The sequence below is a fragment of the Ailuropoda melanoleuca genome, chromosome X, assembly GCF_002007445.2.
Source record: "Ailuropoda melanoleuca isolate Jingjing chromosome X, ASM200744v2, whole genome shotgun sequence".
In the NCBI taxonomy this organism is placed as follows: Eukaryota; Metazoa; Chordata; class Mammalia; order Carnivora; family Ursidae; genus Ailuropoda; species Ailuropoda melanoleuca.
In genome coordinates this window covers 52,514,346-52,529,268 of record NC_048238.1, presented here as the reverse complement: position 1 = coordinate 52,529,268, position 14,923 = coordinate 52,514,346, and the positions used below count along the sequence as shown (strand labels likewise).

Below are 14,923 nucleotides of genomic sequence, written 5' to 3'. Positions count from 1 at the left end.
GAAGCCCATGATCCCAGGCCCCCAGGATCATGACCTGAGCCCAAGGCAGACCCCCAACTGACTGAGCCACCCATGTGCCCCTTATTTTATTTTTTAAAAGATTTTATTTATTTACTGGGTGGGGGAGGAGCAGAGGGAGATGACAAGTAGACTCCGCACTGAGCGTGGAGGAGCTCGACATGCAGGGCTTGACCCCAGAACCCTGAGATCACGACCTGAGCCGAAACCAAGAGTCAGGTGCTTAACCGACTGAGTCACCCAGGCGCCGCGCAGTATGCATTTTAGAATTAGATTTACCGTGCTGCCCCCATCCCCAGCAAATCTTTCATAGACCCCACCCAGGTTCTTCTCTCCCTATCCTTACTCTACCTTCTGCCACATGTAGCACTTCCGACCTCATAATCCCTCAACTGCAGCCTCAGGCCCCGCCCCAGGGATGTTGGTTATTCACAACTGCCAAGAGCTCTCTCCTGTCTGCCCAGTCTGGGCCTCTGCAGCCTATGAGATCCACCGACCTCTCCAGACCCCCAACCCTATGGGCCCACTTGCCCCCCTCCCAGGATCTCTAGAACACTCTCCTTCTGAATGACTCATCAGGCCTCTATCTGAAGAGTGAGGAGATCTTGAGAGCATGTTCATTTTCATCAAACATGGAGGTGAGGGGCATCACAGAGCTGGAGTCTGTATGTAGGGCTGGGGAGGTTTGAGGGCAGTGGGAGGGGGTCATAGGGATGGTAGAACTAGAGAAGGGCCACATGCCCCATCCCATGTCTTCTCAGATGATCAGCAGTTTCTGGTCAATACCAATTGCTCTGTCGTTCGGTTGCTGCATTACACCCGCAGTAAAGTAGGGTTGCCTAAAACAGGTGAGGAGTTGGGGGGAGGGGACTAATGGCCAAGGGTTAGAAGTCGGCGGGGTCGTTTCCAGCCCCCAGTCCCTTCGACTGGCAAGAAGAGAGCTCTTTGAATCCAACAGCTTCCTCCAGCCCACTCAGGATAGGATCACTGCCCTTTTTGCTCCCACTCTCCTTCCTCAGCTGCCCCAATTACCCTGTGGCCTCCCTCCAGACACCATCGATTTGTGTGATGAATCAGGGACAATGAAGTTGCTTTTCCTGACAAAGACCCCTGAAGACTATGCCAGCAAATTCCTTACTGCTCGAGACACCTACTACATTTGTAAGGTGGAACGTGGAGCACCAGGTAGAGGCTTGGGAGCATTCCTGAAAGATAGGGCAGGGCCCTCAAAATGGATTGTGAACCTTGACCCTCAGCCAGGTCCAAATTGACCATCTCCAGTCAGCCTAAGAAAGAGCACTGTCTCTATGACAATAGGGTAGGTATACGCATATTACGCCCCCCACCTGATCCTAGGGTTGGACCTGAGGGGAGGAAATCAGGTACATCAGCTCATAGTAGCATGGAGTGTTAGGTTCCTGAAACCTTGGGCTTTGGAAAGGGTGGAGATGGGGTGATAGGGGCTGGGGATAGCACACTGCTATGTTTTCAGGAACCCGACTGGAGAATGCCTACAAAGCTTTTGTGCCTCTCCTGAAGAATCCAGAACCTGAGCTAATTGGTAAGGAGCATGATAGAGGAAAGAGGAATGTGGAGAGGACCGTACATAGCCGGGTGATAGAGTACATTCTCTATATGGACTGAGAATAGTGTAATAATAGTGTAATTCCTAGGGGTATACAGCCTAGGTCCACTTTAGGATGGATGTTTTGATCAAAAAGGCTGGAGAGGCATGTGTCACTCGCCCCTACTCCTCACCCCCATTTCTCGGGCACTGTCTTTTTTTTTTTTTTAAGATTTTATTTATTTATTTGACAGAGGGAGAGAGCACAAGCAGGGGGAGCAGTAGAGAGAGAGGGAGAAGCAGGCTCCCTGCTGAGCAAGGAGCCTGATGCAGGGCTTGATCCCAGCACCCTGGGATCATGACCTGAGCCACAGGCTCAGACCGAGCCACCCAGGTGCCCCTCGGGCACTGTCTTGTTATAATCTCCCTATCACCACCCCATCATTTCCATCTTTCCCTTCATCCTTTTCTCTTGGAGACTTGATGTCCCAATTTCCACTGAAAAGAGCAAAACGTAGGCACCTTCAGATCACTCCTCAGACTAGCTTTGGGCCGTTACTCCAAGTGATCTCTGGACTGAGGGGAGGGATAGGATGGTTAGGCAAGGTCTCTAGTCCTCAGAGGTGGGGGTGCCTTTTCCTGGTTCTCAGATGCCTTACGCACACAATGTGACACCCTGGAGAGAAACCGAGTGAAATTGCTTAGAAGCCAAGAAGTCAAGAAAGTTGTTACAATTGAACCCTCCGTGAATCTCCCAGTAAGACTCCCCAAATGTGGTCTGTCCCTGCACCCCCCCCCTCCGTACCAGCCAACCCAAGGCTCCTGCACCCTGCCCTCCCCTCCCGGGATGACTTTCCTTTCCAAATCCAACATCCATGCCCAAGACCTGCCTCCAACCTATCTTGGCCTGCCGCTGGCCCTAGTTTTTAGAAGGCTTTCCTGCCCTGGCTTCTTTATCTACTTATGGAGCCTTTCCTTTCCAGCAGAAATCAAAGGGAAGATCAGATGAAGAGAGGCCTACTCGCAAGCGTCTGACGTTTAAGACTAAAGTGGACATTCTCGGTAGAAGGGATAAACGTCGCTAACTAAATAAAGTGACCAAGTGAGAGCAGTAATACGAGGTATGAAATTACTGGAATTCAACAGGAGGTCCCTTCTTCAAGAAAGACTCCTTCTCCCAATATCTGCACCAAGGCTTAAGTGTGCCCCAGGCACCATGGAGGCTCGGAGGGTGGGTAGGAGTGGCAGGAGAGGGTTGGGGTGAGCACATGGGTGGGGGTGAGGCAAGACTGTAAAGTCTGGTACAATGAGCCTTTGAGGGACAGAGTAGGGGGTGGGGTCTACTCCAACCAGACTACCTCCTCTTGAGAGGCCTATCACAGCCCGCCCACTACTGCTGGGGTTCGGTGACGGACTGGCATCTTCCCTTCCCCAACTGTGATCCACCAACTCCCCCTGCTGAAATTCCCCCACCCCCCACCTCTCCACTTCTGAGTAGTCCCTCCCGCCAGTCCTCTGCCTTCCCTCCCTCCCTCCCCCTTATCCGAGGGACTAAGCAAGGCAGCAGAAACCAGAGCTGGTTATAGGCATTTATTGAATTTATTCATTTATTGATTTGACACACTTCCCCACTCCAATCTAGCACATGATACAATCTGGGTAGGCCAGGCGCTGACACAGGAAATGATGGGAACCCACAGCAGGGGCGGGGGAGGGGACAATGCAAAGGGGACTGGGGGAGGTGCTGCTTTGGGGGCTGGGGTGGAGAAGGAGCCCCAGATGGCCACCCTGGCAGGTGCTAGTAAACCTGATCCACATTCCCCTCCATCCCTGCTCATTTCCCAGACCCTCGGCCAAGCTCCTCAGCTCCCCCTTCCCTGTTCCACCCCTCCCCCCTGCCTGCCACCACACACGCTTCCACATAACCCCTGTAGTCAGGCAAGGGGAAGAAGGGCAGGGACAGCTGTCAGGGGCCTGGAACAGGGAGGTCTCTGTGCCTAACTTTACCACCCTAAATCCTTCCCTCCTCTTCTCCCCCATCCCCTCCCACCCCCTTCCAGGCCACAAACTAATTCCAGGCCTTCGATGCACTCTCCCACCATAGTGCTAACCCCGCGGTGAGTCCTGGGAGAGTGTGGCTGCACCCCCAATACCACACACTCCCAGACACAAGGTGAACAAGGGGGCCCGGCTTAGCCTTTTCCAGAGCGAAACTCTAAGCTAGGTCTGAGCAGACCTTGTTCAAGACATCTTGACAGCAGAGCTTTTCCCTTGCTCAGTACTGTTCTCTGCTGTGGCTCTCCTGTCCCCTGCTCTCTGGCGGCCTGGAGCACTCTCTCCCCCACTTCCCATGTTTCCCCAAGTAATGTCTGTAGTGTTTGCATCATGTCACTATGACAAAGCCTTCAGAAAGAAAAAAAAGCGTTCTCCCCATCACTAGCACCTTGCCACTGTTAAAAATCTCTATATTTGTGTTTATATTTCTTTTAAAGTTTATAAAAAGCTTTTCTGTTATCTGCAGCCTTCCAAGGGTGATTTGGCCTGGTGAGCCCCTCCAGTGCTCAGACCTTGGCCCTTCCAGGTCCCTACTACCCCACCCCACCCCACCCCACTGGCCTAGGGGGCCACTGCATAAAAATCCCAGGCTCAAGCTAGCCTGGACCAGCTCAGATAAGACTACAAAAGATCCTGCTCCCAAAGGCAGGGGTAAGGCCACTGGTGACTTCACATTTCCAACAGCATTGCCCACCCCTGCTGTAAAACCTAGGGGGTGGGAATGGAGGGAGCCAAGGATGGCTCCCAAGAGGGGGCCTCACCCCCTAATTGGCACAGTGAGAAGAAACCCTTTCCCTTTCCCCCACCCCTTTCCCTCCCTCCTTCCATAGTTCCCATATGGGGCAGCTTTGTCTTTATAATTTCCTCAACACCGTGTGAGCAGACCCCACCCTAGCTCTAAAGCAGGGTCCCAAATTCCCAGGGAGGGGTCAAGGGTAAAGAGTGGATATGGGCACGCCTGGCTCCACCGCTGAAGCAGGGGACAAAGCTTCCAGCCATGGCTCAGGGATCTGTGGGAAGAAGAAATGGAAGGCAAGGTAAGAGGCTCATCTGGGGCATGACAACTTTCTGCCATTAAGGTCCATGCCCCCCCCAAAAAAAATAGAGACAGTCCTTCCCCTTACTGCTCCTGTGCTGCTGTGAGGGGCGGGCATTGCTGAGGGGCCTGGAGGTCCCATGGGAAAGCTTGCCCCTCTAATATGACACCCTCGCTCCCATTCCCCAGGGGCTCCAGCCACCCTCTGTTCTAAAGCTCCCTCTTGCTCAGATCATGGCACTAGCTGGGCACTCAGGAGTGGCTGTAGGTTGTGAGATGCTACCATGGACGAAGAGGTGTCCTACCTGGCTCGAAATTGAAGTCCAGTCCCTCGCCCCCATCCATGAGGTCGCTGATGATGTTATCCACGTCACACTCCAGGTTCTCCATATACATGTCAAGATCCAGATCCTGAGGCATTCGGTCTTGGCTTGCCGCTTCAGTACCAGGTGTGAGCACAGGAGCCCCCAGGAGTTTGGGGATGGGAGCCCCTGCCATGACCGGAGGTGGTGCTAGCATAGAAAGAGTGGGAACCAGACCACTGGGGCCTGGGGCCTCTAGCGGCTTAGGACAGAGGCCGACTCCTGTCGCTAGCTTACTGGAGGAAGGTAGCCCCCCCAGCAACAGAAGTGTTGGAGCCTGGGACAGAATGGGGTCTACCTGGGTCATGAGCACATCAGCAGGGGGTGGTGGCGTATCGGAGGTGAGCAGGGCCTCCAGAGACTGGGAGCTTGCGAAGCACCCTTCTCCTGCTGCCAGGGGCCCCTCTGCTGGGCTGAAGAGAGAGGTGTTGTAGGTGTGTAAGGGACCCGTGACCCCAGGATGCTGCAAAGAGAAGCCAGAGAGACTACTCCGAGAGAGCAGGGAATGGGACGATGTGAGATTGAGCCCATCTAACAGCTCGAGATCTTCGTTTAGGGTGGGAGGGACACCCCCTGCGAAGCTGCTCACTGAGGCTGGCATCTCCTCCTCAGCCAGCACCTCGGACTCTGGCCTCATGGGGGAGTGCCGAGTGCTGACAGTGCTGGCATTTGAACTGCTTCGTGGACGGAAGGTGGTCCACACATCAGCTTCTTCACGGTTTCGCGAGCAAGGGCTGCCCGGCCACTTGGCGAAGTGGCCGACGGGGCTCGTTGGAGTGGCACCTTCGGGTGGAGCTGGCAGCACAGCAGGTTTCTTCTTGGGGGCCTTGCTGCGGCCCCGAAGCAGCTTACTGCTGCTATCCATGGAGGCTGCCCGGCGGCGGGGAGCCTTGCCGCTCTTGCCTCCTTCAGGATTCAGCATCCACCAAGAGCTCTTGCCGGTAGCCTCGTTGTGAACCTTGATGAACTTGCTGTGCAGGGACAGGTTGTGGCGGATGGAGTTCTAGAGGGGGCAGAGGCAGTGGGAAAGGGGCATAAGGTATGCGTAGGGGAGGCCAGTGGCCAGCAGACCCCCGCCTCGAAGGACGCTGGGATAAAACAGGGGCATTCCTAAAAACCCAGAGCTATCAAACCCCGGGGAAAACAGGCAAAGGTAGGGGTGGGGATTGGGGGAGGCGTACACAGCTCCCACCCAAAGATGAGATGCTCAGCCTCTACTGTTCCAGACTTCTCTGCACAAGGGCCCAGGACACAAGCTGATAACAACCTACTGCTGAGGGCACTGGGCCCGCTCTGGAAAAGCTCACAGGGCTGCACTCCTCCCAGGTCTCTGGGGGGCTGTCTGGTGCTGCTGGGCATTTACTGGGGAGACGTACTCCCGATTCAGCAAGAACTAGGATTAGGTGGGAAAGAATTCCATGGCTCCAATCTCCTTCCTTGAGTGTAGGCTTGGCTGGAGTTTACGGGACAGGGGCGTCCACCAGCCCAAGACTGACCCACCCGATCTTGAGCCAGTTCTCTGAATAGGCTGAGGGACTGGAACCTCAGCAGAGCAGGAGCTCTACCCCCTATGGGGCATTTGAGCCCCAGCTCTCCATACCATTTGAAGATGCCTTGATTCCTCCCAGTCCTTGGGCAGCCGTGCTCAACTACATTAAGGCCAGGCTCCTCGCTGGGCCTCAGATACACACGGCACGTTCCCTTCTCCTTCTCTCCTTATCCTAGGAAGGATCCCCCTTCTGTAAATTCTGCCGGTTCCTCAAGACCAAGCATAAGTCCCCTCTCTTCTATTAAGTGGTTGCTTGACTTCTGCAGCCAAATCTCTCTATAGTATGGTATTTTTAATCTGCTCCACACAATCTTACCCAACTTATATTGTATTATTTACAATTTCATGTCATTAGTCTCCTCGGGTATCAGCGCCCATGGCACAGATCACTCTGTCCAGTCAGGAAGCCCTGGACGGCACCCCCTCGGAGTGCCAAGCTCCCAGTACATAATCAGCACCTTGTTGCCTTATTGGTGGGTGGCCCTCGGGTGACAAGAGTGAGCCTCCCCTTCAGGCTCTATCAGCTTCCGAGCGCCTTGGGTATTGGAAGCTCGACATTCTCCCTCCCTCCTTCCCTCCCCCTGTTCTCCCTTCCTCCCTCATTGCAGATATTCTGCTAGAGATAAGTTTTTTTTTTCCCAGGGGCCCAGGGAGCTGAGATTGGCAGCTTCTTGAGCCCCCAGAGCAGCTTCTTTCTACTGGTTGCCCCAGGCTAGTTACACCATCCTTTTGTGCCCCCCCCACCTCCCTTCTCTGTCCTACCTCCTTTCCCCTACTTCTCCTTAGGAATTTGTGCCTAAGATCTCCAACCTTAGGGGCATTTGACCTCCCACATGGAGCTCTTTGGTGTTTAGAAACTTGGGAGGAGCCCAGAAGGGCTTGGAGCTACTAGGAGGCTGAGGCTCTGACTCGTGCTCCAGATAAGGAGACCCTCTGCCTGGGGAAAGATGCTTAAGTAGCTTCTTGTTCCAGAGTTCTTTAGCCAAAGAACTCCTTGTCTTCCTGGGACCCTTCAGTAATGGCTACTACCCTGGCTGCATTGGTACTCCTTGTTCCTTAAAGGAACGGACACTTGTCCATCTGGACAGTAACTGTCCAGCCTCAGTAACTGAGTGCCCCCGTGACTTCTGGCACTGTGACTTCCCCCCTTTTCGTCCTTCAGCTCTGGGTCTACTGAGAAGGTCCATTCCTCTCTCTACACTCAACACCCATGAGGCCAATTTGTTTAATCCCTCTTCTTTAGACCTCAGAACTAGTACATAGTACAACCTCCTACCTGGAGAGGTCAGCTCCCCTAGAAACCTATCGTTCTTACCTGTTGGAAGCGGGGGTGTGTGTGTGTGTGACTCCTAATTGTTCCCCCAAGCCACCTAAACAAAGCTTTCTTGTTCTAAGTGAGTGCCACCCCCTGGTGGGGTGGGAGTAATCTTGGCACATCACCAGAAGAGCTAGTTCAGGCCCCAGGCTTACCCTTTGGAGTGGGGTGGGGGTGGGGGATGCGAGGCTGGGAGGCCCCAAGCTCAACCTGATTCGGCTTCGCCATCATTCCAATGAGGAGAATTTGGCAGCATGGACTAGCAGAAAGAGGGTATGATTTCTAGTTAGACCTGAGTTCAAGGCCTTGCTCTACTGATAATAGGCGAGTTTCCTGACCTTCCTATACCTTAGTTTCCCAACACATAAAACGTGGAATCTCAGAATTGCTGTGAAGATTAGTAAAACAAAAAACTTAAAAACTACTTTGTAAACTAAAAATCCGCAAATAAGTGTAAATTATAAGGAGGGACTACACTCCCACAACATAACTAACAACTCATGATTATTTCTTCTACCCTGGAAAATGAACCTAAGGGAAAAGAAAAAACAGCTGTGTAGGCTGGGTCCAAGGAGGGGAGCTCTTTATGAGCTGAGACTGTGGCGTGGCAGTCTACCCAGAAATAGTGCCAAGGGTCTCAGTCAGCTGTCCTGTTTTCTGTCCAGCCCAACTCCTAGGGATACTGCAGATCTGATCCCTCGATCTCCTATACCTAGGGGTGGACCCTCTGCTCATTCAACCCTCTCTATACTTCCTTGTTAACGCTGATCTCACCACCTACGGGGGTGCAAGATGCCAAGGGGTTGAAGCTCCCCATTTCGTGATTAGAGTCCCATATTCCTCAGGACAAGTTTTCAGATAATCTGGCAAGATGTTTCCTCACAGTTTCTTCATGGAAGGTCAAGGGAATCCCAACCTTGTGCTCTAAAGTCAAAGCCCTATCTCATTTTTTCGTAACTATTATTCCTCAACAGTAAATGAAAACTCTCCCCCCGCCCTCGCCCCCCAGACTTAGATAGCCCCTTACTAGGGAGAGTGTCCTAGCCCTACAGGGTACACTGAGGCAGGTAGCAGCTCATTGCCCTTTTTTTCCTTCCTGGTCCATAAGAGCAGCTACTTTACCCCATGAATATCACCTTTTTCACCTATACCACTCTAGCCCCTCTTCTTGGGTAGAGGCATTCTAGAACAGTACCTCTACCCTGAGGTATTGAGAGGCAAGCAGGGAATCCAAGTAATCCCACAGGAATGGGAGAAAAGGTGTTGGGGTGGGAGGTGGGGGAGGAGGGAAGGCTAGGTTCATGTGGGGAATCCACACAGTTCCTGCTGTACATAGGATAAAGACTTCTCTGTGGGGATAAGTGTCTGGGGCAGCTCAAGCCAAAGTGCTGGGAGTGTTGAGCAGTGAGCAGAGAATTCAATTTTCTCCAAGGCAAGGACAGTGTCTTATTCATCTGCGATCCTCCAGCATCAAGCACTGAGCAGTGGCATATACTATGTCCTAAGTAAATGTTTGTGTTATTGATGATTTGATCTCTGGGGTGGGGGCGTAAAAGGGGCCCCAGAATGGCAGTAAGGAGGCTAGGGGGCCCAGGGGCAGATGGTATTGGGACACAGGTAAAGCGGTCATAGTTACCTTCCATCCTGCTGAGCTGTTGCTGTCACCCTTGTCCTTGAAGTAGGGCACAGTGCGGACCATCCACTCATAGATCTGGGCGAGTGTCAGTCGCTTCTCGGGGGCGCTTTCAATGGCCTGGCTGATGAGTTCTGCATATGACTGATTTCCCCAGGCATTCCGGCGGGAGCCTCCCTTCCGAGGACCTGTTACAGCCCCCAGGATCCCGGGCTGGGGGCCCCCTGCCGGCTCTGGGAGCTGGGAGGGCAACAGGGTCGGCTCGGAGTGCCCCTCCGTGTGTACCTTCTCTCCCAGACCTGGCTCCACCTCGGGCGGCTCAGACGGCTCAGTAGCGAGCTCTGGTCGGGGAAGGGGCCAGGTGCAGGAGCGGGGACGGCTCTGGGGTTCGAAGTCGGGATCGAGGTCTATGATCGCGGCAGCCTCTGTGGCTGAATTCTCATTCCTTGGATCCATACGTGGAGTTGGACCTCCGCGGCTCAGCGTTCAGAGGAGCCTGCCACCGTCCCTCGCGATGCCTCCCCCCAGGGGGGAAGCACCGAGGGCCAGGAGGCACATTCCTGCCAGTCCTCAGAAAGTCGCGAACTTCCCCCTCGCCCCAGGACGCTAGCCCCCAAGCTGTCCCTTCTACACAGTTCTCTGATCCTCTTCTCGACTACAAGCGGACAGCCTCGGAGCTCTTTCCGAGACACCACCTGTAACCTCCGCCTAGCGAAGACACTTTTTCCCCAACCTCTCACTCAGCTTCCTGCTCTTTTAAACCTGAGGCACCGTATCCCCTCATACATTGCGCTCCCATCACCGAACGTCTCCTTAGCCGCAGTTCCCTCCCCCTTTTAAGTTGCTGCCCCCCGGACACTCCTCCCCAAATTTCCTCCACCCGGATCACTGCCCTCCCCCACGCCCCCTTTTTTTTTTTTTTTTTTTTTTTTTTTTTTTTTTTTTTTTTTTTTTTTTTTTTACCCCCCACCCCCGGGTTCCCTTTTTGTTTTGCTCCGAGCAGCAGCCCCCGCCTGACGTCTCTGTTTACCACTCGCCGGGGCAGCCATCTGCGCACGCGCCTGGAGAGCCAGTTGGGAAACCGAGTTCTTCAGTCGTGCCACCCTGGTCAGCCTTAGGGGACTACATTTCCCGTCTTACTTCGCGGCCAGGAGCCTGATAAGGGCGGCTGGAGAGCGGCGTGGCAGGATATAGGGAGGTGGAACTTTAATTATTAGAGGTCGTCGCGGACTTCTTCTTTTCTTTAAAAGTCATTTCCCTCCTTCCCCCCCCCCCTTCCCGCCTCCTCCCGTGTGACTCCGGGTCGCCTAGGTGACCGTGCTGAGAGGCGCTAGACCGTTCCCTCTTTCCGTGAGCAGAGGGCAGGAGGAAAAAATGCGGTCTCTACAAGAAGCAGAAAGCCGAGAGGCAAGAAGCCGAGAACGGACTGGAAAACAGGCTGTCTGCATGTTCGGGAGTTGGGTGAAGAGCTTGTGTAACATAAACAAATGCTGGTGATACTGTCTCCTCTACCCCCCTCAAGCCCCCGTGTGCAAATCACGGTGACAGTGCGATCGCTGACCAATCAGTTTTCTCCCCTGGCTCTTTTGGCCTCCCCTGAAATACTGATATTCTACAGGTTCCCATCTTGGGCGGCTTCACTTCTCATTCAACAGGTCCCAAACGGAACGCATTATCTGCTCTTGCACCCACACCCCTATGCTCTGGCTACCCTTAACTCCGAATTTGGCAAACAGTTGTCCTGATCTGCCCAGTCTTCCAAGCTAGACTTCCCTTTCGCCTTTTCATCTCTTTAACTTCTCCCGTCCAGATCCCAGTTCCAGACCTTATTTATCATTGAATTAAATTGCAATATCATCTTAATCGGACCTCCTGCCATCAGTCTTTTCCCCACTGTGGTTTATGTTCCATGCTGCCAACAAAGTTACCCTTCTAAGAAACACTCCTGGTAATAATAACTAAAATGTATGGAGCATTTATGTGCCCAGCGCTGCGCTCGTTGCTTTACATACATTAGCTCATTTACTCCTCAAAGCAACCCTGTAAGGTAGGTACTGCTCTCAATCCCGTTTTATACATGAAGACACGAATGCTCAGAAATTCAGTGCCATTCCCAGAGTCACAGCTAGGAGGCAGGAGAACTGGGGTCATATTAGTTACATGTGACCAGAGAATCTCCCTGCTTGAGACGTCCTTTGATTTTCCCTATTGCCTGTGTGATAAAGTTCAAACTCTCTAGCAAGGTGCACATGTCTTTTCAGGTTCAGGCCACTTCCCACCTTTCCTGCTTCATCTTTCACTAGGCACACTAAGTTCCAACCAGTCGGAGTTTTGTACTGTTTCCCGGAAATGCTGTGCCCTTTTCTACCTTTCCCTCCACCTCCTGGGATGTCCTCCCTCTCATCATCCCCTCCCCAAGTCTCTCATTTTGGAAAAGTCCTATTCAGCTTTTCTTGTTCCCCTTAGGTGGACTTCTCCCTTTTCTGCATTTCCAAGCACTTTGTGCAGGTTTGGGTTATATAGGATAGACCGTATGGTACTGTAATGATTTCTTTACATGTATGTCTCCTCCACTAAACTGAACTCCTTGAGGACAGAGGCAAGGTTTATGTATCCCTAGCCTGGGGTCCCATTTGAGAAATGCTGATAGAATGACTGGGATCAGGAATTGAATGGCATTACATTTGTACATTTGACAACTTTCTAATAAACGTATCGTGGGTACTTTCTGTCTGGCCCTGTCTCAGTTTTCCTGTTAGCAAACTCCTAGGGGTAGGGACTATAATTCAACTTGTCTGTATAGTGCCTAGCAGTGTGGCTTGGTATGTGCTATGTGATGACAAGGTCTTCCTCCTGTCAGGAAGGACAGCTATACAACTTGGCATTTTTCAGAGGTGGCAGGACACTGGGCCTTCAAAGTGCTATTAGTCTGCTTGCATTAACATAACCATCTTGATGCTACACATTCCTGCCTCCTTCTCCTCCAAACTGCATGTGTACTCCATCTGTCATGCAGAGGGTAAATAGAAGACCATGTATTCCTACCTGAGGTTCAGACTAGAGAGATGGGGCATAGTGGCTTACAATGCCTGCAAACATTTCCTGCATATGCCTCTCCCTCCGGGAGCACAGCCTGGAGTGCGTGGTAAGTGTGGCATGAATGGTGAATCTGATACAGGAGAGCGCCTGGTGGGCCCTAGGTCACAAGGAGCTCTCTTAGAATTGAAACAGGTGTGGTGACAGATCACACAAAACTGCTGAGACAGGGAAATGGTAGGGTGGGGCAGGCACCTGTCCTGGCTTGAATGATATCTTGCATTGTCTTCCTTGTGCATTTCTTTCAAAAGGCCCACCTCTCCACCAACTCATGTCCATCACCTCCTTAAATTTCCAATTCAAAGTTCAAAATTTAGGTGCTCTTGGAAGCTTTCCCTGACTAGCCCAAACTGACAGATCACTCATCTGCTTTCCGTCTCTTGGACCTCTATGAACTCAGTTTGCATTCTTTAATTTTGTGCTCATGCTTGCATAGCTTTTCATTTCATGAGGGCATATTGTCTCCCCACCTAGATTATAAACTCTGAAATCAATCAACAAATACTTATTGGTTCTTTAGTGTTGAGATGAGATTATACCTTGAAATCCTGGAAAGACGAAAATGACCATAACCCATGGGACCAGATGGTTTAGGAGGGTGAGAATAGTAAAAACACCACACTTTATTTTTTAATTATTTTTTGTCTTTTTTTATTTTTTAATTTGTTTTAATAATTTTTTTATTATATTATGTTAGTATAAAACACGTATCTGGAGAGGTCAAGGTTATTTACCTTATTACTGTGGGAGTGTTAGAATATACATCAGTCAAGGGACAGACTTAGCAAGGTAGCCTGGGAAAATAGAAAAGACATTGGTCAGGAAAGAGGACTAACAAGGAGGCCCCCCAAAAACCACTGTAGTAATTATGAACATATATGGCAGGATATGGGCGGGGTGGGGGGCAGGCCTTTCCCCCAGGTGCAACCCCAGAGTTCATGGTCTCACCTGGCTTCCCATTCACGACTTGTTTTTTTTTTTCCTCTTCAAGATCTTAGAGGGGTCTGACTCTCTTGCCTCCTTCACTGCCACCACTCACTTTTCCACCTGGGAGCCACCGCCCCACCCTGCTGTCAAATCGGCTTTATTAATTTGAAATGGGATAGGTATTTCCCCACTTTTTTCTTATCCTGCCCAGCTCTGAAAAATCACCCAACCCCCACTTAGGGTTTGTATAGGAGTTTTTGCTAGTAACTACGAGGAAAGATGAAAGAGTTAACAAAAATGACAATGAGAAAGTTCCAGGAATCTCAGAGAGCACCACCTCTACTTGTCTCTGGTCTTCACAGACATGCATGGAATGTACATAGTTTTTGGTAGCCCTCTTCCCTAAGTCCTTCTTTATGTGACTCTGTGAAAAATTTCTAGTCCTTCTCTTAGAAGCCAGCACCACCCTCCCAACCCTGTATTGTTTTTAAAAACCTTCTCAATTAATAAACCTTTCTTAAGGGGCGCCTGGGTGGCTCAGTCATTAAGCGTCTGCCTTTGGCTCAGGGCGTGATCCCGGTGCTCCGGGATCGAGCCCCACATCAGGCTCCTCCGCTATGAGCCTGCTTCTTCCTCTCCCACTCCCCCTGCTTGTGTTCCCTCTCTCGCTGGCTGTCTCTCTCTCTGTCAAATAAATAAATAAAATCTTAAAAAAAAACCCAAAAAACCTTTCTTAAGAGCATACTGTTTTAGGGGTGCCTGGATGGTTCAGCTGGTGAAGCGTCTGCCTTCGGCTCAGGTCATGATCCCGGGGTCCTGCGATTGAGCTGGGGTCCTGGGATCCAGCCAGGGTTCTGGGATGGAGCCCAGAGCCCCGCAGTGTGGCAGGCTCCCTGCTCAGCGGGGAGTCTGCTTCTCTCTCTTCCTCTGCAGCTCCCCCTGCTTGTGCTCTCTCTCTCTGTCAAATAAATTAAATCTTAAAAAAAAAAAAAAGAACCTACTCTTTTCCAGAAACCGGGCTAGGTGCTTTTACATAAAGTGGACCCCAGACTAAAGTCTTCAGGTTTAGCCCCAAGCAGATTTGAGCTGCTACCCCTACTAAGTTCAAGGCAACTTTCAGTCCTTCCTGGACCCTGAAAGTTAGTTCAATACAGTGAAAAGAGCACTAACTTGCATCAGGAGATCTGAGACCTTGTCATAGCTCTGTCACTAACTAGTTCACTCACGATAATAATTAGAGTACTATCAAAAAGTAACATTTATTGAGGTTTTTTTTTATGTGTTAGGTACTGTACTAAGTGCTTTATGTGGATTATCTGATTTGATCCACACAAGAAGCACGGAAGTTAAATGCTGTATTTTCCTTTC

The 14,923-nt window shown here is 51.5% G+C and overlaps 2 protein-coding genes across 3 annotated transcripts; one reads left to right on the top strand and one right to left on the bottom strand.

The window, feature by feature from the left end:
- Positions 1–141: 141 nt before the first annotated feature.
- Positions 142–4,021, top strand: CXHXorf65 (chromosome X CXorf65 homolog). Of its 2 annotated transcripts, none has more exons than XM_011237038.3 (6): positions 142–656; positions 780–866; positions 1,069–1,203; positions 1,511–1,579; positions 2,233–2,339; positions 2,569–4,021. In XM_011237038.3, exons 1-6 carry the CDS (start codon positions 632–634, stop codon positions 2,665–2,667), a joined length of 522 nt encoding a protein of 173 aa, XP_011235340.1. In that variant the 5' UTR covers positions 142–631; the 3' UTR covers positions 2,668–4,021. The 2 variants fall into 2 exon arrangements, with proteins under 2 accessions (XP_011235340.1, XP_002929091.2); XM_002929045.4 differs by having other exon boundaries at positions 2,566–4,021.
- On the bottom strand, positions 3,160–10,438 carry FOXO4 (forkhead box O4). Its single transcript, XM_002929058.3, has 3 exons — positions 9,536–10,438; positions 4,979–6,038; positions 3,160–4,647 (listed from the first exon to the last, which is right to left on the bottom strand). The coding sequence occupies exons 1-3, from the start codon at positions 9,986–9,988 to the stop codon at positions 4,640–4,642; spliced, it is 1,521 nt and encodes a 506-aa protein (XP_002929104.1). The 5' UTR covers positions 9,989–10,438; the 3' UTR covers positions 3,160–4,639.
- Between the last annotated feature and the right edge of the window lie 4,485 nt (positions 10,439–14,923).